The sequence below is a fragment of the Hevea brasiliensis genome, chromosome 6 (assembly GCF_030052815.1).
Source record: "Hevea brasiliensis isolate MT/VB/25A 57/8 chromosome 6, ASM3005281v1, whole genome shotgun sequence".
Lineage (NCBI taxonomy): Eukaryota > Viridiplantae > Streptophyta > Magnoliopsida > Malpighiales > Euphorbiaceae > Hevea > Hevea brasiliensis.
The window spans coordinates 103,140,605-103,166,818 of NC_079498.1; the positions used below are offsets into that span (position 1 = coordinate 103,140,605).

Here is a 26,214-nt window from a genome sequence, read left to right on the forward strand (position 1 = left end):
GTCTCCACAAAACAGAACCACTATAACAAGGCCGAGAGAGTGACATGATAGAGTTAACCAACCTCTCATTCTTTTTTAGCCTTTGGGTCAGCCTTCCATCAGAGAAATTAAGGCTTTAGTACATAATCTTTTTCGTTTCTCACCGTTATGAAATATAATTATATTTCCATTTAAACTTGCAACGTGCTTGCCACAATAAATTTCAATTCAGTATAAGATAAGATCTTGAATATTATGTTTGTTAGCGACTTTTTTGCCATAGGACCATTAGCTTAATACAACTCATACTCACATTAGCTTCCATATCAATTATAATAAGGATTAATTATAAATTAAAACTAGAGGTATGTAAAAATCATAGGAATCAGTTTCTTTTTTTTTTTATAAAAAATAATTTAATTCTTAAAATTTGATTCCATCAACAAAATATCCATTCTTTCAAATTAATTATTAATTCGTTTACTCTCTTTTTTAATTTGAAATAATTATATCTTTCAAAATTTATTTTATTAATAAAATGTTCCTTCCATTTAAATTTTATGTTTAAATAATTACATATAAATAATACTATAAATAATTATATTCAAATAATATATAGTTAAATTATTATATATTATAAATTAATGCAACAGTAGATTTATATCGCTTTAATTGTTAAAAAAATTAATTAATTTTTGCTCAGAAAAGAAATTTAGTTTCAATGTGCGAATATTAATTGGAAAATACTTTGACCCTAAGAAAAACAATATATATATATATTTTGAAATACAAATATAACGTTTTATCATATATAAAAATGTTATGACAGGCACGCAAATCTAAGGCACACACAAATCGCACAATTATACAATATAGAAAAGAGAAGAAAAATAACACAAGATTTAACGTGGTTCAACCGTAAAGTCTACGTCCACGAGCAAGACAAAAAAAAAATTCCACTATGATTAAAAGAACAAGATATAATCACTCAGAACTCTCAAACCTTAACCCTAATGTGTTTCCTGAATATCTCACAACTCTACCGTAAATGATAAAATATTACAATATTTATATTGGTCCATACCGCAAGCTTATCGGTGGTGGGCTTCGGGTCTGAGCCTATCGACCTGTGCCCTCCGCTACCACCATAGATCTCATTTTTTATCCAAATCGGGTCACAACGTGAAACTTTTGGGTCGCGTCACAATTCGGGTCCATGAAAAACATATCCAAAATTCAAGCCACAAAAAATAACAATTCTTCCCCTTGACTTGAATTTCCTCCATCATCAACAAAATAACCAAAAGCACTCTGTCTTGCCATATGCCCTCACAAGGGCACTACTGAGCACTATAAATGCCAACCAAACTCCTTTGGTCATCATATCTGCTGGATTATCATGTATAGAGACTTTCTGCACAACTACAGTCACCTGAGATACAATGTCCCGAATGAAGTGATATCTGACATCAATGTGCTTAGTTTGCTCATGGTACATCTGATTCTTTGTGAGATGTATTGCACTCTGGCTATCACAAAACACTGTTGGCTTATTCTGTATCAACCCAAGATTACCCACCAAACCTTGTAACCATAAAGCTTCCTTTACTGCCTCTGCTAAAGCCATATATTCAGCCTCTGTGGTAGACAAAGCAACTGTAGCTTGCAATGTTGCCTTCCAACTGATAGCACTTCCAGAGAGAGTAAACAAATAGCATGTCAAAGATCTCCTCTTGTCTAAGTCCCCTACAAAATCTGAATTCACATGGCCAACAACTGAATAACTCATCTTGGCCCTGTCAAATATTAAACCAACATCTATAGTACCCTTCAAATACCTTAGAATCCATTTCACTGTTTACCAATGCTCTTTCCCAGGACACGTCATGTATCTACTCACAACACTAACTGCATGTGAAATGTCAGGTCAGGTGCAAACCATAGCATACATGATGCTACCAACAACACTCTAATAAGGAACGCTAGACATATGCTCCATCTCCTCATATGTTTTTAGTGACATGTTTGCAAATAACTTGAAATGGGCAGCAAACGGAACAACCACAGGCTTAGCATTATTCATGTTGAAACGCTTAAGCACTTTCTCAATATAGGCCTGCTTAGACAAGAAAAGCTTCCTAATACTTTTTTTTCTGGTAATTTCTATTCCTAATATCTTCTTTGCAGCACCCAAATCCTTCTCATTACTCAACTGCTTTTTCAGAATGTTAATTTGTGACATGCTTTTAGCAGCAATAAGCATGTTATCCACATACAACAGCAAATAAACAAATGAATCATTTGAAAGCCTCTTATGATACACACAACTATTATATGAACTACGAATAAAGCCATTACGAGCCATGAATGCATCAAATCTTTTGTACCACTATCTAGGGGACTGTTTCAGAACATATAAAGATTTCTTAAGCAAGCAAACATGGTTTTCTATACCTAGAATGACAAATATCTCAAGTTGACTCATATAAATTTGCTCCTCTAACTCACCATGCAAAAATGTTGTCTTCACATCTAGTTGCTCAAGCTCTAGATCATGAAAAGCACCAATAGCAAGTAAGACTCTGATAGAACTGTGCTTCACAACTGGAGAAAACACTTCATTAAAGACAATCTCCTCCCTTTGAGTAAAGCCTTTTGCTACCAACTGTGTCACACCCTACTCCTCATAAGATGTAACATGTTCCCGTAGTACACCTAATGAATTACCGTACTTCACCTACCGGTAACCCATTAAATATACTACAAGGGATTTTAAAACAATTTTCGTTCATTTTGGAACTGGTGGGTAAATTTTTTTTCAAATATTAAAAACCTTTATTTAAAGTCCAAACATAAATCAAATTTTTGGATATTTAAGATTTCCGCAATTTTTACAAAAATTTCGGCAGAATGCCGTCTATATTTTGAGAAAACAGTTCTTCAAAACCTGAAAATAAAAACACTCCCAATATTTTTCTCAATCACAACTTCATTTGCAACCACCAAATTTCAAATCAACAACAATGGCAACACTTCAACTCAAAATTCACATTTCAATTCAAAAATTAATAACTCAAAACATTTCATAAACTCATGCACATTGCATTTTAAATATTTAATTTACATTCACTATTAAATTTACAAACACAAAATCTCAAGAATAATATTATTACAATTTTATCTGTACAACTGCTCAAACTACAGAGATACATATACATACCATCATATTTACATCAAACTAAACTACTGTGGTATAGACAATACGCATGTAAATTCTTCAACCGTGCTCCTCTCTAATCAGAGACTCACTCTACTACTATGTCCTTTTCTCTATCTCATGACAAAGAAGTTAAAGCTATCGCTGAGTATATAAATACTCAGTGGTGCACAATAAAGAATAAAATGTATAATATAAGACATTTATGAACAAATCATCATTAAAAATTCTCATAATCGCATTTCACAATTTCTTTCTCAAATTGCATTTATAACAAATAATAATTTCAAGCTTAATATAGCACAACTTGATCAAACAATTTAATAAACATAGTATTGCCAAACAATAACACAACTTAGGCCATGACACAAAATTTCCGAACATGCCGTGTGTACATCACGACAAGGCAAACACCCCCACTAATCAAAATCAATGAGGGAGGTGGCTAGCTAGCTAATGAGTACTCATCCAAACTCGCCCCTCAGACTGGGAAGCCAGAGAGGGAGGAAATTGATCAAATATCAAACTCACCCCACAAGTGGATGAGGAACATATTAATATTGCCATGCCAAGTGTGAATTAAAACAATTTAAATCAAGTTATTCAAATATTTTATGTGAAAAACAATTAATTTCTAAAGTCAAATTTTCATTCACAAGTGGCAACACCATAGTACTTAAAACCCATAATTAACTCAAAAATTTCACAATGCAGAAAATTAAACAAGTTTCATTTCAAATCTCCATTGTAAAATAGGTAGCACAACATTCTCGAAATTCATAATAAAATAAACATATTCACAATGTATAACAAATCAATTTTCATTGTAAAAACTATAATTTGTAAATTTTTGTGCACAAACCTGATGCGAGTCGCCTATCGGCCTTGACTCGATTCCTCGGGTTCTTTCCCAGTGTTCTTTTCCACTGAAACACACAGTTTCACAGTGCTTCAGTATCATAACTTACCATAAATCCAATAATTAATTCATAAATACTTAATTCTAGCCCAAATATGCTTAAACTAACGTTCTTAGAAATTTTCATTTCGGAATTACTATTCACTGCACTATTCAAGTCAAATAGTTGACTTTCTAAAGCTTAATAGGTATGGGAACTCCAACTTCACCCACATACTACATTTTGGTCACTAAACTTGTTGGTTTTAGTTGTTTACTCAAAGCTTAGGTCATTTAGGCAAAATTGCCAATTTTCGGTTTTGGAGTTCTAAGTTGCACTATTCCATTGGTCAATCTACTGTTGGAATTTGGCAAAACTTCCTTCACAGAAAATGTTTCTTATTGTCTTAAGTGTATTCTCATTTTTGGATCACCCCAATTAAAGTTTTGTAGCTCAAGTTATAGCCAAAATAAGATTACTGTTCACGTGTACTGTTCATACTGCAATTTAGGTGCTGGTAGATTTTTGATCCAAGTTCATTTAATAATTTGATCAAGTTAAGTCCATAATTTGGTCTAATTTCCTCCATACGAAATGTTATACTATGTCTTAGGTTTCCATCGGTTCAAGAATCGCCTAAATCGGAGTTTTCTAGAGAGAGTTATAGCCATTGGAACTTTACTGCTCAATGGCAATTCTGCAGAGTTGCAGGTTCAGTAACTCAATTTTCTCAATAATTTGACTAGGTTAATGGCATAATTTGGGGTGGTGTTCTTCATGAAAGTTTTAGATCTATGTCTTATCTAATTACTGGTAAAATCTCAGGTCATTTTGACCTTCCTAGCTCGAGTTATGACCAAATGAACAATTACTATTCATTTGGTCAGTTTGGTGCAATGGCAGCCTGCTCTCATTTCACTTTGGTCAATTGTTTCACTAAGTTTTGGTCAGTTTTTGGGCATGGTTCCTGAATGAAAGTTGTGCCATTTTATGTCTATTTTCATCCCCAATTGGTGGCATATCAATTGGACTTGTAAAATTTTAGTTTTGGTCCTTCAAAGTTGGCTTGGTCATGCTGCCAGCAGTATGACCAATTGCCCTACGAATTTGGCTTTCATTCTCACAATTTCCACACATCTCTTTTGGTCATTATTGACCATTTTTCATCTCACAATAGACCAAAGTCATCATTTAAGCATTTCTCCAAAATTTGCCTCAAAACCCTAGGTCCAAAACCCTAATCTCACTACTTTGTTACCATTAACAATTTCTAAGTTTCAAACTATCATCATTCAACTAATTAAGACTTTTAAACTCATTCTATCTCATTTAATTCATGCAATTCATACTCCCTTCAACTAGGTCGAAATTTCAGCAATGGTCCTTCCCCCATATTTGTTTCATTTAATCAAGTTCTAAGCTCATTTCAAACACTAATTATGCATTTAAAGAAGTAAAATAGTAAGTTAGCACACTAACCTTAACTTAAACACCAATTCTTCAATTCCTCTCCTCCTTTCTTCTTTCTTTCTTGTTCTTAAGTTGAAATTGCAAGGTCTAGTGAAGTTTTTAGGGGAGTTATGTTGATTAAGTGGAGAAAATCAAGCTTAATTATAAGCTTAAATGGAAGAATTCCATGGAGATGAGAGGGAGAAGGTGGGGCGGCAAACCAAGGGAAGAAGAAGACACTTTTCTAATTTTTTTTTTGTTTTATTTTCTTTAGTCTTATCCCCTTTTTGAAGACCAAAAATCCCATTTAATAAATAATTTAATTAATCCTTTATGACATCATGAATGATGTCATCACCTTTGACTTTTCCATCTTCTCTCTTTTTTTTTTCTTTTCTATTTATTTTTTTCTACTTGTTCTTTAATTTAATTCTCGATTCCGAAATTTTCTTTTCTCCGATTTTATTTAACAGTTAGGTCAGGAGTCAGCTCTCGGGGTCAATTGACCAAATTGCCCCTCGCCGGTTCATCCCGGTTTGCAAATAATTCCATATTTCTTCCGGCTCCCTGACCTAATTATTTGACTGGCTTAACAGTTCTTTTTCATGATTTTCTCTTTTCCACTGTGTTCATAAGGGTCCTAAGGACTGCAGCGTCACTTTTTACGGTTCAAAATTTGAGTTTAAAATGACTTCGTAGTCGTTCCTGAGGAGGTCACCCATCGCTATGACTCTCGGCTCGTTTAACTTCTTATGTTCTGTTTTTCTTATTTATACTTAACTAATTGAACATTACTAATTATTTGTGTTTATGGTTTCTCTAGTTGTCTTAAGTGTGGTCCTAATCCCCTTAATTGTCCGGACCGACTCCGATTACCGGAACAGTGAAATATACCTAGTTATACAAATAGGGGTGTTACAATTCTCCCCCCCTTAAAATAATTTCGTCCTCGAAATTGTGTCCACTATCTGTCCTCAAATAGTCATTCATGTTGTTTTCTCATGTTTTTCTCATATTTCTACATAACTTTATAATCGGAATAATGGTTCATTAGTACTTCAACCAACGCTATTTACTCATCGATTGCTCACCTCGTGTGCCAAGTTTCTTATGAGCCTTTGTCATAAGCTAGATTCAAATTCATTTCAATTTTAGAGGTAAGCAAATCTTTTCTGTGTGCTAGTGGATCCACTCTTTCTAGGACCTCGTACGATCCTATGGGTGAGAACTAAATTTTTACTCTTTTCTTATCAAATCTCTTGATCATTTGATACAACCTTCAGTTTAGCTTAGAATATTTTAGTCTTTTCTTGCTGTTATTTTAGCAATTATTTTTTTTTTTAGTCTTTTCTTTCTTGGCCATAGGTCCATAACCATTATCTTACCATCTCCATTTATGACCAAGACCTATGTGCCATTTTGCACTATCTTGTTTGCTTTGGTTTAACTTATTTCTTTCTTGATAAAATAGTTCGAGATTTCGTTACGTGTCTTAAGTAAGTTGCTTGCCTTGGTGGCAATTCCTCATCTAGTATTTTTCTCATTTCTTACTGTTCTATTTATTTTTATCTATCGATATTCTATAGCTTATTTTGCACTGATGTGTAGTTATTATTTTCTTTAGTACTGAACTATAACCTTTCAATATTCTAACTTTAGAGTTTTAAATCCCAGGTTAGGATTTTCAAACTCCTTTCCAATAAGAAAACTTTATCTTATCATAACTGTAACAAAATAGATGCCGTTTGCAACTATTCTTATTCTTGTGTACTATTGGGTAGTACGTAGCTCTATACAATAAATCTCAAATCAGTACTGTAATCTGCAGCTTACAGCACAAACATCAAGAATATTGCATAGTTACTACGATACATCCCAATAGAACAAACTTCCCTATATCTTATTTCTTTTAAATTTTCTAATATCTTGAACTTATTTTGATTATGGTATCCACTGACATCTATCAGCAGTAATACCCTTACCCGCATCTAAGGTAGCTATATTACTATAACTTACTTTTAGGTTCTCTTAACTTACCTTATTAGGCTTACTAATTAACTTTACAAATTATTGTGTACTAGCAAATACTTTTTACTGACAAACTCTTCCAAAATTAATTTTAAAAAGACTAGTCACTAATATATCAAAATTGATTGATTTTTTTTTCAACATATATACATATCTTAGTTAAGAATCGAGGAAATACCAAAGAACCATGTCGTAAGTCTCATCCTCATTCCTCTGTCGCATAGTGTATACTCTCACCGAGCATTACCTTGTCTGGTTGATTTACAATATTCGACTTCCAAGCATACTACCCTACCTGCCTCCGCCTCTACCAACTGCTGGTGAACTCTTTGGGGTAGAAACTTGAGCTGATCCTTTTGACGTGGTAAATGATCCATAACGGCGTGGACTTACGCAATCCTTACCAAAATGACCAGTCCCTCCTCAATTGAAACATGCTCCTATAGCTCTATAACATACTCCACTATGTGGTTTACCACAAGTCTCACAAAGTCAATCCGACAGCGTTTTTTTGCGTGTTTGTTGAGTTTGCTGATCGGATTGGGGTGGTTTCTGTCCAGAAGATCCACCTCTACCTGATTTGCGTGAGCTAGACCCTCCAAAATGTTTTCTTTTCCCATAGCCACTCAGTAGCTTGGCCAGTAACCTTTTCAATTTTCTCTTTCTCTTGTGTACTCTTTTTCACTGCCCATTCTGATTCTATCCTTTCCAGCCTGTGGCTTGTGAAATCAATTCAGAAAAATTCTGGTATCGGAACCCCACCACTTGCATTCTCAAGCTAGGCCTCAGTCCAGCCTCAAATCTCTTACACCGGTCTCTAGGGGCGGGGACTAAGCTTCCAGCATAATGGCTTAGCCTTGAAAAATCCCGCACATATTCTCGCTACGCTCTATCCCCTTGCTTTAAACTTAAAAACTCTTGCAGCTTCATGTCTACATAAGTATCGAGGACCCACTTTTGTCGAAATTCCCTTAAAAAGTCTGCCCATGTGAGGATTGGTGGCTCTACTAGACTGTAGGGGATGGTCTTCCACCACTCATATGCATCTCTGTGCAGAAGTGATACTGAATATTAAACTTCAACTCTTCAGCATACTGTAGTTTTCTGAAAACCCGTTCCATCCTCTCTAACCACTGTTCTGCTTCCAGTGGATCCACTATTCCTTTGAATTCTATAGCCCCAAATTTCATTAACTTCTCATATTGCCGAGCCGGTGACTGTGATTGTGCAACCGATGCTTATGTCTGTGTTTGAGGCGGTACATTCCCCGCCATTTGTTGAAAGAACGCAGCCATTTGTCAGGCAACCGAAAGGTGGAATCGCGGACTTGAGGAGGAGCTAGAGTGGTGACCCACTCACATTCTCGAGTATCTTGACTTCTCCTTGGGCCTCAGCCTCAACAGATTGCTCCACGGAATGATCTCCCTCTTCCATTCCGTTTTCCAGAAATTTTCTACTCTCTGATAACAAACACAAGGAGGTTGACCTCCATTAGCGCATATTCAAGATGTAAATATGTCATATATATCAACATTTGAGCAGTTGTATTTACCGACAAAATATTTCAAATTCACAGTTCAAAATTTATTTCAAAACCTTTGCTCTGATACCACTTAACATGTCACACCCTACTCCTCATAAGATGTAACATGTTCCCGTAGTACACCTAATGAATTACCGTACTTCAGAGTAATTGTAAATTCTCTTCGTTGATCTTGTGGAATCTCTACAATTTCAGCAAAGTGAAAGTAGACATAAAAATCACATGATGGGGAACAGATAAAGCTAATGTTGTATCTCAATGAGTGAAGGCCTTTCTGGGGCTGGGCTGCAGTTTTTAAAACTTCAATGGGTAGTTTATATGAATCATCAATTTCCTGGACTTGTATATCTGATGTGGCATTGACCCAAGTCGTATTTGCTAAACCATAAGTTCTCCAGATGCGCTGAAAGACATCATCCTTGTACCTGAATATCAAAGATAAGCCAACACCCATTTTTATTTATACCAACGCAATTAAACAATATATATATATATACACACACAAACTATTTATGTACCTATTAAAATTTTTTTCCAAATAGTTCCTATGGAAATTTAAACTTGAAATATAATAGTTTTAGAGACTGTTTTAATGTCATTAATTAAAATTCATTGATAACTTCTAATGCCTATTTAGTACTTACAAAATTATATTATGTTCTTAGTATAGTGTGTATTCACTCAAAAAATATAGGCCTCCTTGACATGTGAGTAACATATTTCGCGTAATTTCGAGGAAAGATATATATAAATCGACTGAATATATAGCAATAATACACCTTTTTTAACACATTATCCAGCAAGACAATTAATTTGCAAAGTACCATGTCCATGCATGGTACTGAAGAAAAAGTTTGTTGCCAGCTCTCGATATGACCAACCAAACTATTTAAAAAAATATTAGTTTATATGCTAGAAAAAAATATTTGATGCTATTAATATCAAAATAATTTTATTTTAATTAGATAAAAAATACTAAACATGGAAAATTATATCTAAATGCTTTAACTTTAGACTACGTATTTTAACTTTTAATATTAAAAATAATTTTAACTAAAACTCAAAATCTAAAGTAGCAAATATAGATTTTATGGTGTTAAATTATTATTTTGATTATTTTGTTACCCACAATATTATAAATAAATTAATTTTAAGATTTAATAACAATTGCTCTAATTTTAAAAGTTGAAATTTATAATTTAAAATTAAAATATTTAGATATAATTATTAATTAATGAAAAGATTTCTATCTAATAAACCGTTATTTTCTATGGCAATGATAATCACATTTTAAATCTACCTTCGAAAAATAATCTTTAATTGCCCAAGATGATACTTTTCTCCTATGAGAAGGATTATATCAGATGTCATTCACTACTTAATTGGGGACCTATAAACGTCCGTAGGTGGAATGATTACATTCCAATCATATCCTAATTTTTTTCGTCTCCATGAAAAATTACATTATTACTTTGTTTTTAATAAAATATAAATTCTATTTAAATTCTTCTCTCCTGCCTTTTCTTCTTTTTTTTTTTTTTTTCAAGTCTTTTCTTTTAAGCAATCACATTATGCATTTTCTCACTGGTAGCTACTCTTAAATTAATTTTCTTTATTTATTTTATTATTTTTTTGTTAATTTTTTTAATAAACTCTTAAACCTATATTTGTTTAGAAGATAATCTAAATTTTTTTTTCTCAAATTTATATTTATGAGGAAGAGACATTAGCTTCTATTTTTATTATAAATAGAATAATATTATATAGTTAAATTGTTTAAATTGAGTGTTTTGTGTAATGCTAAGGAATGTAAGTATTTTATTTTAGGTTAAAGGTTCAATTTTTCTTTAAGGTTCAATTTTTCTTTTATATAAATTTTGTTCTTAAAAATTAGCAAATTAGTGGATATTAAATGAAGAATGAGAAAAGTTAATAGATATAAGCGAAGAAAGAGGTAATAAACATTAAATGAAAAAAAAAAGTATAAAAAGGATAAATTTGACTGTAAAAAATAGTATTAGTGACTTTATAAATGAAAAATACAATTATTACCATAGTTTTGAAAATTGAACTGGTTTAATTGGAATCAAAGCTTAGTTCGATTTTATTCACTCACAAATCTTGATTTTAATAAATTTGTGCCGAACTATAACTAATTGGTCAAATGGCCAGTGAACTGATGAGATCCAACTGCATTTAAATCGATTACTTGAGTTATTAATCAAACCACCTGATCTTATTACTCATAAAAAATTTCTCTCTCTATATATAATATTTTTAATGTTATTAGGATAAATATTAATAGAAAATAATTAATAATTATTAACTTAAGACAATTGTAAAAAAAAAAAAAAAAAGAATGTTAATTTCTCTATTTTACTAACCTATGATTTAAATAATTAATGATACTAATAATTTATGTTATTAATGTATTAATATGAATTATTTTTTATTTTTTATTGTTTCATAAATTCTTAATATTTTAAAATTAATTTTTATTAATATGAATAAATCTAATATTATATAAATATTATATAAAATATTTTATTTTAAAATATTATAAAATTATTTTTTTAAAAAAAGTTACACATCAAAATTTAAGTAAATTTATTTTAATTACTATTTCTAAAATATATTAAACTAAATATAATAATATATTATTTTTAATGAAATTAATAATTTTATAATATATTTATATTATCCCCAAATTTTTTGGATAAAAGCTTAGTTGAGTTGAGTTGTATAATATATTTATATTATATTGATTAAATCCCAATTTAATGCAGTTAAATTTTAAATTCTTAACTCTACTTATTGGGCCATGTTTAAAAACCTTGATTATTATCCCTTTCATTGAATTAAGTTGATCAAAACAATATTGTTAAAAAAAAAAAAACAAAATAAAATCATGATGAAGACACCTTTCTCGATATTTAAATATATATAAATGTATGAATGAGGGAGCAAAATTTTAACAGAAAAAATATTTTTAAATTTTATATTATTTATAGTTATATTATTTTTAATTATTTATATTAATTTTAGAGTTTTATAAATCTAAAATTATTTTTTAACATTACTTATAATTTATTTAACTAAAATTTTTATTGCAACATAAATTAAAATGTTATAAAAAACAATTAATAAATTTATATTTACTAAAAAAATCATAAATTTATGTTTAAAAAAATAAAAAAAGTAAATAATATACTTAATTAAAGTAAAAGAAAATTTGTCAAATGATAAAAAGGTGCTCTAGTAATGGAAGAAAAAAAAAACTTTCAGATTTTTGTTAACTATATATGTAATCTGGTGGATTAAATATATCTACTAAAGTATTATATAGATATGATAAAAGTTTTATAAACAATTAGGAATGGACACATAATTAAAAATGTAGGAGGACAAAAATTAAATAGTTATATAATTGTTATAATTAATAAAAATTTATAAATTATACTTTTATCAAATAATTATCGCAATTTTTTTTTATAGATCATATCTTTTTATTAACTTTAAATAATTAGAAATAACTTAGTAGAAAAGATCCATAAATCATAACCAACATTTATTGTAATATTTTTTTTAACTGTCGATTCGAGCATTAATTTTTAGAGAATTTAATTTAAGATTTGAGGATTAAATATATTTTTGTTTTAAAATAATAATTTATAAATATTATAATAAAAATAATTAAAAATTTTGACTCTATAGGAATAAAATAAAAAGAGATAAATTTGTATACCATACAAAATTAGATTTTTTTTACTTAATATTTAATCTATTTTCATGATTGATGATAAAACTAATTTTAAATATTAATTAGATAAAATTATTATTTCCAAATTTCAAGAGAAATTTTTAGAGACAATTTTTAAAAAAATAGTCACTAAAATTAAATTTTTTAATAATTTAAATAAATAATAAATATAATGGAAAAGCAATATTTTTAGAAAAGAAAGCGTACATGAGTCTACCCTCATATAAAACATTCATAATAAAATTATAGAATTAAACAAATAAAAATTAATTACAAAGTTTATTAGAAACAAATTAATAATTAAAAATTTTTATTATATATATAGAGAGAATATTATAAAAGGACATAATGTGATATTTAGTGTGTTATCACTAAATGGACAAAACCTTTACTTTTATCAAATTAATGTCTTAAAATTTTAATCATCATATTATCCATATTCTTTAATAGAGTAATAACATGATAATGACACTAAATGAAATTAAAAAAAAATGGTCACTTTAGTATTATATTAATTGATATAAAAATTATATAAGAGCATAAAACTTCACAATATTAATTTAATAAAAATGAAAACTTTCTTTCTTAATTAATAATCATGCGGTAAGCCACATGGTGTATTTTTTAAAATCTCTATATATAATTTTTATTTATATATTCACATTTATATATAGAGTTTTGTCTTGTTTTATTTGTTGAGATTCTTAATTCAAGTATTATATTTTATTTGTTTCATAAGAAAGTATTATATATTATCTTTATGCTATTTTTTTTATAAACTCTATACGTTTTAATGTTAAATAATGATTTATTAACATAAATATTTAGTGTAATGTTTCTTATTCTAAGTTGGTTTGTAATTAATTAATTAATTATTATTATTATTATTATTATTATTATTATTATTATTACAATTAGATCATAAATTTAAATAAATTAAAATTAATTTTTTAAATAAAAACAATAATAATTAAAAACATATTAAAAATGATAAGACGCACAAGCACGCACTTGCCAAAAAAAGCTAATATATGTACAGACTAAAATGCATATCTATTTACCTGAAATTCAAGTCGGTAGGATAGCTCAGTTGAGATCTTCGAGCAACCATTAATGATCCAAACTCACTTCTATAAATGGAATCATTCACAGGGTGTAATTCCAATGCTGAAATGAAAGGTACGCCAACGTTTGTGTTCACAAGACACAAATGAATAGTATCAGTTGAAGAAAAATGAAACAATTCGTGTGTTCTCCAAAGAAAACTAGCTAGACCTTCCACCGTTATCCAATAGTTAACCCCTATATACAAATCAAACTTTGGAGGCTGATTCTTGCCATCATAATTTCCATAACAAAAGAGAGTTTTGATGAAGTAATTATGGTTTTTTCCCTGTTTAGGTCGCAGAGTGTAGCAATTTTTTCTTCCCGTTGGGAAACTTCTTAAATTCTTACACAGCCGTTCTGTAAAGGCCTCGAATTGAGTGGACCCGAGTTCTGCATCATGATTTTCCCCGGTGCTTATAAAATCTCTGTCTGATTTGTAAAGCAATCCTACATTGTCATCCACATAATCATCATTCACCCCGCAATCGATGCTTATGGAGCCTTTAAATTGGACATAAAGATAAGAAAAGAGTTAGTTATGCTAAATAACATATATAAGAGTTAGTTTATAGGAAAATAAATGCAAGTACCAATAGGTCCTAAAAACTTGTGGCTTTCAAAATTTTTTTGAAGCTACACAAAATGCATAGAATTTAGAACTTAATTATTGTTTCTAATTCAAAGATATAAAATGTATGGTAAAGCTCATATATAAATCAATAAAATTTACATCTTGATGCCTAATAAATAGACAAAAAAACAAAATAAACCCATGATTCTAGAAGTCTTTATGCTTTCTTTTATTTTTCCATTAAGTGCAGCTTATGATTAACTTTCATTGAGGCAAAATGTTTATCTAAACATAATAGTTCAAAATATAAGATATATAGTAAAATTCACATATAAAATAAATAAAAATCACATATTTATATTTTGAGTATAGATAAATCAAAGTAAGAAATATTCTTCATCAAGATAGATAAATGAACTCTTTCATGATAATTTTAATGAAGCAGCAGATTATTTAACTCATACATAAAAAGAATTAATGATTAATTGGGTGACCCAAGAATTAACTAAGAAGTGCCCAGCTGGGTCTGTGCTTTACCAGGGTTATCAGTGGCAAGCTTTCTTCCTCTAGCTGGCTCATTATTTGCTGCTGCAGTTACTTTATGGCTCCCAAAAGTAGCGTCCATTGGAGTAAAGATTAGCCATAGTATTGAAAACAAAAAGCACCTCTGCCAACCATCCATATTGATGATCGGTCAGCCTACAAGTTTTAGATAGGATTACTTGCAATTCTTATTACAAGACTGACACAAGGCTAACCAAAGTTTCCAAGTGCATGCAGGAAAAACTTGGTTGAAATTGGTTGCCTCTAATTGCTAGCATATATAGGAATCGTACTAAACTACATTCATTTACGGATACATGTTCTATTATAGCCGTTGGATCTTGGAGATTGAATTCTAGCCATTCATTAAAGAAACTGTAAACAGCTGCTTTTTAATAAAGCGTTGACCGGCTTGACTTGCTGTGTCGCAAGGAACGAACGGTAAATTCCACGTCCAAGGCTTTGGAGTCTTGACTTAGGATTACCGGGGTAATATTCTGGTGGATGGGTCCATAGTTGGCCCCGTTAAAATTGATGGTGAATTCCCTCCTTGGTTTGCCTTGTGAAATCTTTAATATTTTGGCGAAGTATTCATTGTCATAATTATACGTGCGGGGGAAGGAACATTAAGTGATCTGATGGGACTTCATGTTTGGGCTGCAGTTCTTAAAACTTTCTAAGGGGTGCTTTAATGGTACAGGGGAGAAGGTGAGATTAATATATTCAATAAATAAATTTGATTATATATTTTATATTTTAAATTATATAAATTAAGTTCAGAAAAAAAAATCTAGTATTGCTGCTCTGGACCTCAATATATATTTGTGGTGGTGTTCAATGAAATCCAATCAGCAGGGGTAAATGTGTTCCAGATGCAATCATACATCAGTTCCCATAAAAATTATATAGTTGATCAATTATTTGATATACACTTACTTCTATGTTATGTTATTTAGAGTTTAACAATTATTATTTTTTATAAAAAAAATAAATGGGGTTGAGGCATTTAAAAAATATAAAATTATTAAAAACATAAAATTACAATGCTCTAATTATTTATTTGAAATAATTTTTACTTTAATTAATTTATTTAAAATCGTGACAGAACCGCGTAGCAGGTGCAAGACTCAAATTTTTGTTAAAGTTGGGCCAGGTGGTAGAATTCCGTTACAACTTAAAACGCAAGCAGTGGATTTGAGAGACAGAGACACCCGTAGTTTTGACAAAGCTTCAAACGCAAAGAAATGATCAATCCCAGAAATGTCAAAGTTTCGCCGGTCTGAGAACGGCAATGTACTCAGATTGGAAAAAGTTTTACTCTGTCCCTCAATTTTAATGAGTGTTTCACTTTCATTCCTCATATTTATTTTATTACTATAAGGACAAAAGAAAAAAAAAGTCTGCTATCTGATAAGAAATTCGCAGCGGAGCTGTGATGGTAATCATGAACTAGAACCGTGACCGAACCGCGTAGCAGGTGTGCAAGACCTGTAGCTTTGACAAAGTTTCCAATGCAAAGAAATGGTCAATCTCAGAAATGTCAAAGTTTAGCCCGTCTGAGAACGGCAATGCATATTTTTAACAAGTAAACATTATTATTTTGTTTTTTTTTTATTTAATAAGATTAATTATTTAATTTTATATTTAAAAAATATATTATTTAATTATTATATTTTATTTTCATTAAAATTGTCTTTTTTTAAAAAAAAGAAATTTATAAGTTTGCTAATTAAATTATTATATAATCATTTTACTTTAATGAAACTAATTGATTAATTTCTATATTTAAAAAAAAACATTATAATGTAATCTCCCCTTTGTAGTCTATGTCATTGAAATAACAATTAATTATATTGTTTTAAATCAGAAGACAATTAACAATAAATATTAATTTATTACTAAATTTTATATTTAAAAATTGAATCATTACTTAAAAGATAAGTTAAAGACTAATTTATGAAATTTACAACTTAGTTATAAATTACTTTTTGATTTATGATAAGTAAAAGACTTAGAAAGCTGTTTTGGAGGCGACCTCGCATGGCCTTTGAGAATTGGAATCTTGGTCAGGGTTGGTTGCTTTTTCCTTTTTCTTTTTTCTTTTTCCACGTGGAAAAGAAAAAGTCCATTTGAAAAATTAGGATAATTTTGTAAATTTACTTAAGTTTTAGCCATTTACAATCTGGCAATATAGTTACCTTCTATGTTGATCTTAGCAATAATCAGCGTGCCTTGGGTAATTTATATTATCGATCTATTTTAATATCGCTTCTTTTAAATGAAATTTTATTTTTGTCATTTATAAATATTTATATTAATATAAATTATTGAAAACTCTTAAATTATATCTCATTTAAATGCATGTTCTTATTATAATAAATCACATCTTTAATTCATTTAAATAATGAATAATTAATTCAATTTTATTATTTTTAAAAAATAATTTTGAAATTCAAGTATTAATTTTATAAATAATTTAAAATATGGGCATTTGCATATAGATTTGCTATTTTTTATTTTCCTTGTAAATATAAATTTAATTTGATCCTTTTTTTTCTAAATATTATTTTTCTTTGAAAACAAATTAAAATTTAGACATATAATAAAAATTGATAAAAAAAATATAATTTAAACATAGAATAAAAATTAAAATCAAAATGCAAGAAATTAGTGTTATCTTGGTGTGTCGTAAGGAAAGGGTGAATATAAGTCAATTCTATCTTCTACATCCATGGGACCACTGCTTTCTTATCAGGTAGCTGTCAGTCTTTCTTACAACACAGTACTTAGAATTATGATGACTTTGAAAGTTCTTATGGCTACCACGTTGCATGGTCTTTTGAGAATTGAAGTCTTGGTTAGGGGTAGGTTTAGAAACGTGCATTTAGGTTTAGAAATTAGTGATAATTTTATAGATTTACATATCAAAAGAATTACTTCTCCTCTTAATTCTATCTTAAAGTTTATTGTCCCGTCATCAATCTGTTAATGAATTGATCAAACAATATTCCCTTCTACACAAAGTCCCTCATAGTCATAGCCTCAACTCCAACCAACATATTTGTCTCTACAGAGTAGATACTAATGTGAAACTCTCCTTTTTATTAATTGCAGTTGCAATTGCATTCTATGTTTGGAGGGTAAAATATACATTATTATACACCATGGGCTTAGAAATAGAAACAAATAAAAGAAACACGAGCTCAAAGGTAATGCCCAGCAAAGAGACAACTCATACACAGAAGCAATCCGGCCCCAACCCTACCCAGTAACCCTTGGTACAAAGAAGAAGAACTAATCACCAAAACAACGTAGTGCTGCCGCTCTTCACTGTGCACCTAGCAGGACCGCTGCTTGAGGTGAGAGAGACGCCATCGTCCAAAAAGATTCAGAAAAAGCTATTAGATGCACAAAAAGACCACAGGGGCTTAAATCCAAAGGGCTCTAGACCTTCAGTCTCCACAAAACAGAACCACTATAACAAGGCCGAGAGAGTGACATGATAGAGTTAACCAACCTCTCATTCTTTTTTAGCCTTTGGGTCAGCCTTCCATCAGAGAAATTAAGGCTTTAGTACATAATCTTTTTCGTTTCTCACCGTTATGAAATATAATTATATTTCCATTTAAACTTGCAACGTGCTTGCCACAATAAATTTCAATTCAGTATAAGATTAGATCTTGAATATTATGTTTGTTAGCGACTTTTTTTCCATAGGACCATTAGCTTAATACAACTCATACTCACATTAGCTTCCATATCAATTATAATAAGGATTAATTATAAATTAAAACTAGAGGTATGTAAAAAATCATAGGAATCAGTTTTTTTTTTTTTTATAAAAAATAATTTAATTCTTAAAATTTGATTCCATCAACAAAATATCCATTCTTTCAAATTAATTATTAATTCGTTTACTCTCTTTTTTAATTTGAAATAATTATATCTTTCAAAATTTATTTTATTAATAAAATGTTCCTTCCATTTAAATTTTATGTTTAAATAATTACATATAAATAATACTATAAATAATTATATTCAAATAATATATAGTTAAATTATTATATATTATAAATTAATGCAACAGTAGATTTATATCGCTTTAATTGTTAAAAAAATTAATTAATTTTTGCTCAGAAAAGAAATTTAGTTTCAATGTGCAAATATTAATTGGAAAATACTTTGACCCTAAGAAAAACAATATATATATATTTTGAAATACAAATATAACGTTTTATCATATATAAAAATGTTATGACAAGCACGCAAATATAAGGCACACACAAATCGCACAATCATACAATATAGAAAAGAGAAGAAGAATAACACAAGATTTAACGTGGTTCAACTGTAAGGTCTACGTCCACGAGCAAGACAAGAGAAAAAATTACACTATGATTAAAAGAACAAGATACAATCACTCAGAACTCTCAAACCTTAACCCTAATGTGTTTTTCGAATATCTCACAACTCTATCGCAAATGGTAGAATATTACAATATTTATATTGGTCCATACCGCAAGCTTATCGGTGGTGGGCTTCGGGTCTGAGCCTATCTACCTGTGCCATCCGCTACCACCACAGATCTCATTTTTTATCCAAATCAGGTCACAACGTGAAACTTTTGGGTCGCGTCACAATTCGAGTCCATGAAAAACATATCCAAAATTCAAGCCACAAAAAATAACAATTCTTCCCATTGACTTGAATTTCCTCCATCATCAACAAAATAACCAAAAGCACTCTGTCTTGCCATATGCCCTCACAAGGGCACTACTGAGCACTATAAATGCCAACCAAACTCCTTTGGTCATCATATCTACTGGATTATCATGTATAGAGACTTTCTGCACAACTACAGTCACCTGAGATACAATGTCCCGAATGAAGTGATATCTGACATCAATGTTCTTAGTTTGCTCATGGTACATCTGATACTTTGTGAGATGTATTGCACTCTGGCTATCACAACAACACTGTTGGCTTATTCTGTATCAACGCAAGATCACCCATCAAACCTTGTAACCATAAAGCTTCCTTTACTGCCTCTGCTAAAGCGATATATTCAGCCTCTGTGGTAGACAAAGCAACTGTAGCTTGCAATGTTGCCTTCCAACTGATAGCACTTCCAGAGAGAGTAAACAAATAGCCTGTCAAAGATCTCCTCTTGTCTAAGTCCCCTACAAAATCTGAATCCACATAGCCAACAATTGAATAACTTATCTTGGCCCTGTCAAATATTAAACCAACATCTATAGTACCCTTCAAATACCTTAGAATCCATTTCACTATTTGCCAATGCTCTTTTCCAAGACACGTCATGTATCTACTCACAACACTAACTGCATGTGAAATGTCAGGTCGGGTGCAAACCAGAGCATACATGATGCTACCAACAATACTCAAATAAGGAACGCTAGACATATGCTCCATCTCCTCATATGTTTTTAGTGACATGTCTACAAATAACTTGAAATGGGCAACAAACGGAACAACCACAGGCTTAGCATTATTCATGTTGAAACGCTTAAGCACTTTCTCAACATAGGCCTGCTGAGACGAGAAAAGCTTTCTAATACTTCTATCTCTGGTAATTTCTATTCCCAATATCTTCTTTGCAGCACCCAAATCCTTCTCATTACTCAACTGCTTTTTCAGAATATTAATTTGTGACATGCTTTTAGTAGCAATAAGCATGTTATCCACATACGACAGCAAATAAACAAAGGAATCATTTGAAAGCTTCTTATGATACACACAACTATTATATGAACTACGAATAAAGCCATTATGAACCATGAATGCATCAAATCTTTTGTACCACTACCTAGGGAACTGTTTCAGACCATATAAAGATTTCTTAAGCAAGCAAACATAGTTTTCTATACCTAGAATGACAAATCTCTCAGGCTGACTCATATAAATTTGCTCCTCTAACTTACCATGCAAAAATATTGTCTTCACATCTAGTTGCTCAAGCTCTAGATCATGAAAAGCATCCATAGCAAGTAAGACTCTGATAGAACTGTGCTTCACAACTGGAGAAAACACTTCATTAAAGTCAATCGCCTCCCTTTGAGTAAAGCCTTTTGCTACCAACTGTGTCACACCCTACTCTTCATAAGATGTAACATATTCCCGTAGTACAACTAATGAATTACCATACTTCACCTACCGGTAACCCATTAAATATACTACAAGGGATTTTAAAACAATTTTCGTTCATTTTGGAATTGGTGGGTAAATTTTTTTTCAAATATTAAAAACCTTTATTTAAAGTCCAAACATAAATCAAATTTTTGGATATTTAAGATTTCCGTAATTTTTACAAAAATTTCGGCAGAATGCCGTCTATATTTTGAGAAAACAGTTCTTCAAAACCTAAAAATAAAAACACTCCCAATATTTTTCTCAATCACAACTTCATTTGCAACCACCAAATTTCAAATCAACAACAATGGCAACACTTCAACTCAAAATTCACATTTCAATTCAAAAATTAATAACTCAAAACATGTCATAAATTCATGCACATTGCATTTTAAATATTTAATTTACATTCACTATTAAATTTACAAGCACAAAATCTCAAGAATAATATTATTACAATTTTATCTGTACAACTGCTCAAACTACAGAGATACATATGCATACCATCATATTTACATCAAACTAAACTACCAGGGTATAGACAATACCCGTACAGAAATTCTTCAACCGTGCTCCTCTCTAACTGTAGCAGCTCACTCTACTACTATGTCCTTTTCTCTATCTGCGACAGCAAGTTAAAGCTATCGCTGAGTATATAAATACTCAGTGGTGCACAATAAAGAATAAAATGTATAATATAAGACATTTATGAACAAATCATCATTAAAAATTATCATAATCGCATTTCACAATTTCTTTCTCAAATTGCATTTATAACAAATAATAATTTCAAGCTTAATATAGCACAACTTGATCAAACAATTTAATAAACATAGTATTGCCAAACAATAACACAACTTAGGCCATGACACAAAATTTCCGAACATGCCGTGTGTACATCACGACAAGGCAAACACCCCCACTAATCAAAATCAATGAGGGAGGTGGCTAGCTAGCTAATGAGTACTCATCCAAACTCGCCTCGGTAGGAAGCCAGAGAGGGAGGAAATTGATCAAATATCAAACTCACCCCACAAGTGGATGAGGAACATATTAATATTGCCATGCCAAGTGTGAATTAAAACAATTTAAATCAAGTTATTCAAATATTTTATGTGAAACACAATTAATTTCTAAAGTCAAATTTTCATTCACAAGTGGCAACACCGTAGTACTTAAAACCCATAATTAACGCAAAAATTTCACAATGCAGAAAATTAAACAAGTTTCATTTAAAATCTCCATTGTAAAATAGGTAGCACAACATTCTCGAAATTCATAAAAAAATAAACATATTCACAATGTATAACAAATCAATTTTCATTGTAAAAACTATAATTTGTAAATTTTTGTGCACAAACCTGATGCGAGTCGCCTATCGGCCTTGACTCGATTCCTCGGGTTCTTTCCCGGTGTTCTTTTCCACTGAAACACACAGTTTCACAGTGCTTCAGTATCATAACTTACCATAAATCCAATAATTAATTCATAAATACTTAATTCTAGCCCAAATATGCTTAAACTAACGTTCTTAGAAATTTTCATTTCGGAATTACTATTCACTGCACTATTTAAGTCAAATAGTTGACTTTCTAAAGCTTAATAGGTATGAGAACTCCAACTTCACCCACATACTACATTTTGGTCACTAAACTTGTTGGTTTTAGTTGTTTACTCAAAGCTTAGGTCGTTTAGGCAAAATTGCCAATTTTCGGTTTTGGAGTTCTAAGTTGCACTATTCCATTGGTCAATCTACTGTTAGAATTTGGCAAAACTTCCTTCACAGAAAATGTTCCTTATTGTCTTAAGTGTATTCTCATTTTTGGATCACCCCAATTGGAGTTTTGTAGCTCAAGTTATAGCCAAAATAAGATTACTGTTCACGTGCACTGTTCATACTGCAATTTAGGTGCTGGCAGATTTTTTATCCAACTTCATTCAATAATTTGATCAAGTTAAGTCCATAATTTGGTCTAATTTCCTTCATACGAAAAGTTCTACTATGTCTTAGGTTTCCATCGGTTCAAGAATTGCCTAAATCGGAGTTTTCTAGAGAGAGTTATAGCCATTGGAACTTTACTGCTCAATGGCAATTCTGCAGAGTTGCAGGTTCAGTAACTCAACTTTGCTCAATAATTTGACTAGGTTAATGGCATAATTTGGGGTGGTGTTCTTCATGAAAGTTTTAGATCTATGTCTTATCTAATTACTAGTAAAATCTCAGGTCATTTTGACCTTCCTAGCTCGAGTTATGACCAAATGAACAATTACTATTCATTTAGTCAGTTTGGTGCAGTGGCAGCTTGCTCTCATTTCACTTTGGTCAATTGTTTCACTAAGTTTTGGTCAGTTTTTGGGCATGGTTCCTGAATGAAAGTTGTGCCATTTTATGTCTATTTTCATCCCCAATTGGTGGCATATCAATTGGACTTGTAAAATTTGAGTTTTGGTCCTTCAAAGTTGGCTTGGTCATGCTGCCAGTAGCATGACCAATTGCCCTACGAATTTGGCTTTCATTCTCACAATTTCCACACATCTCTTTTGGTCATTATTGACCATTTTTCATCTCACAATAGACCAAAGTCATCATTTAAGCATTTCTCCAAAATTTGCCTCAAAACCCTAGGTCCAAAACCCTAATCTCACTAGTTTGTTACCATTAACAATTTCTAAGTTTCAAACTATCATCATTCAACTAATTAAGACTTTTAAACTCATTCTATCTCATTTAATTCATGCAATTCATACTCCCTTCAACTAGGTCGAAATTTTAGCAATGGTCCTTCCCCCATATTTGTTTCATTTAATCAAGTTCTAAGCTCATTTCAAACACTAATTATGCATTTAAAGAAGTAAAATAGTAAGTTAGCACACTAACCTTAACTTAAACACCAATTCTTCAATTCCTCTCCTCCTTTCTTCTTTCTTTCTTGTTCTTAAGTTGAAATTGCAAGGTCTAGTGAAGTTTTTAGGGGAGTTATGTTGATTAAGTGGAGAAAATCAAGCTTAATTATAAGCTTAAATGGAAGAATTCCATGGAGATGAGAGGGAGAAGGTGGGGCGGCAAACCAAGGGAAGAAGAAGACACTTTTCTAATTTTTTTTTTGTTTTATTTTCTTTAGTCTTATCCCCTTTTTGAAGACCAAAAATCCCATTTAATAAATAATTTAATTAATCCTTTATGACATCATGAATGATGTCATCACCTTTGACTTTTCCATCTTCTCTCTCTTTTTTTTTTCTTTTCTATTTATTTTTTTCTACTTGTTCTTTAATTTAATTGTAGATTACTAAATTTTATTTTATACGATTTTATTTAATGATTAGGTCGAGTCACTCTCTGGGTCAATTGACCAAATTGCCCCTCGCAGTTCATCCCGGTTGCAAATAATTCCATATTTCTTAGGCTCCTCGACCTAATTATTTGACCGCTTAACTATTCTTTTTCGTGATTTTCTCTTTTCCACTGTGTTCATAAGGGTCCTAAGGACTGCAGCGTCACTTTTTACGGTTCAAAATTTGAGTTTAAAATGACTTCGCAGTCGTTCCCGAGGAGGTCACCCATCGCTGTGACTCTCGGCTCGTTTAACTTCTTATGTTCTGTTTTTCTTATTTATACTTAACTAATTGAACATTACTAATTATTTGTGTTTATGGTTTCTCTAGTTGTCTTAAGTGTGGTCCTAATCCTCTTAATTGTCCTGACCGACTCAGACACTAATGTTGAAATATACCTAGTTATACAAATAGGGGTGTTACAATTCTCCCCCCCTTAAAATAATTTCGTCCTCGAAATTGTGTCCACTATCTGTCCTCAAATAGTCATTCATGTTGTTTTCTCATGTTTTTCTCATATTTCTACATAACTTTATAATCGGAATAATGGTTCATTAGTACTTCAACCAACGCTATTTACTCATCGATTGCTCACCTCGTGTGCCAAGTTTCTTATGAGCCTTTGTCATAAGCTAGATTCAAATTCATTTCAATTTTAGAGGTAAGCAAATCTTTTCTGTGTGCTAGTGGATCCACTCTTTCTAGGACCTCGTACGATCCTATGGGTGAGAACTAAATTTTTACTCTTTTCTTATCAAATCTCTTGATCATTTGATACAACCTTCAGTTTAGCTTAGAATATTTTAGTCTTTTCTTGCTGTTATTTTAGCAATTATTTTTTTTTTTAGTCTTTTCTTTCTTGGCCATAGGTCCATAACCATTATCTTACCATCTCCATTTATGACCAAGACCTATGTGCCATTTTGCACTATCTTGTTTGCTTTGGTTTAACTTATTTCTTTCTTGATAAAATAGTTCGAGATTTCGTTACGTGTCTTAAGTAAGTTGCTTGCCTTGGTGGCAATTCCTCATCTAGTATTTTTCTCATTTCTTACTGTTCTATTTATTTTTATCTATCGATATTCTATAGCTTATTTTGCACTGATGTGTAGTCATTATTTTCTTTAGTACTGAACTATAACCTTTCAATATTCTAACTTTAGAGTTTTAAATCCCAGGTTAGGATTTTCAAACTCCTTTCCAATAAGAAAACTTTATCTTATCATAACTGTAACAAAATAGATGACGTTTGCAACTATTCTTATTCTTGTGTACTATTGGGTAGTACGTAGCTCTATACAATAAATCTCAAATCAGTACTGTAATCTGCAGCTTACAGCACAAACATCAAGAATATTGCATAGTTACTACGATACATCCCAATAGAACAAACTTCCCTATATCTTATTTCTTTTAAATTCACTAATATCTTGAACTTATTTTGATTATGGTATCCACTGACATCTATCAGCAGTAATACCCTTACCCGCATCTAAGGTAGCTATATTACTATAACTTACTTTTAGGTTCTCTTAACTTACCTTATTAGGCTTACTAATTAACTTTACAAATTATTGTGTACTAGCAAATACTTTTTACTGACAAACTCTTCCAAAATTAATTTTAAAAAGA

At 30.8% G+C, this 26,214-nt stretch overlaps 1 protein-coding gene across 1 annotated transcript; it reads right to left on the reverse strand.

Annotated features, from left to right (window-relative positions):
- Positions 1 to 1,948: 1,948 nt before the first annotated feature.
- LOC131180701 (putative leucine-rich repeat receptor-like protein kinase At2g19210) lies at positions 1,949 to 15,328 on the reverse strand. The gene is made up of 4 exons (XM_058148065.1): positions 15,091 to 15,328; positions 13,937 to 14,483; positions 9,256 to 9,540; positions 1,949 to 2,222 (listed from the first exon to the last, which is right to left on the reverse strand). The coding sequence occupies exons 1-4, from the start codon at positions 15,233 to 15,235 to the stop codon at positions 1,949 to 1,951; spliced, it is 1,251 nt and encodes a 416-aa protein (XP_058004048.1). The 5' UTR covers positions 15,236 to 15,328.
- Positions 15,329 to 26,214: the final 10,886 nt, after the last annotated feature.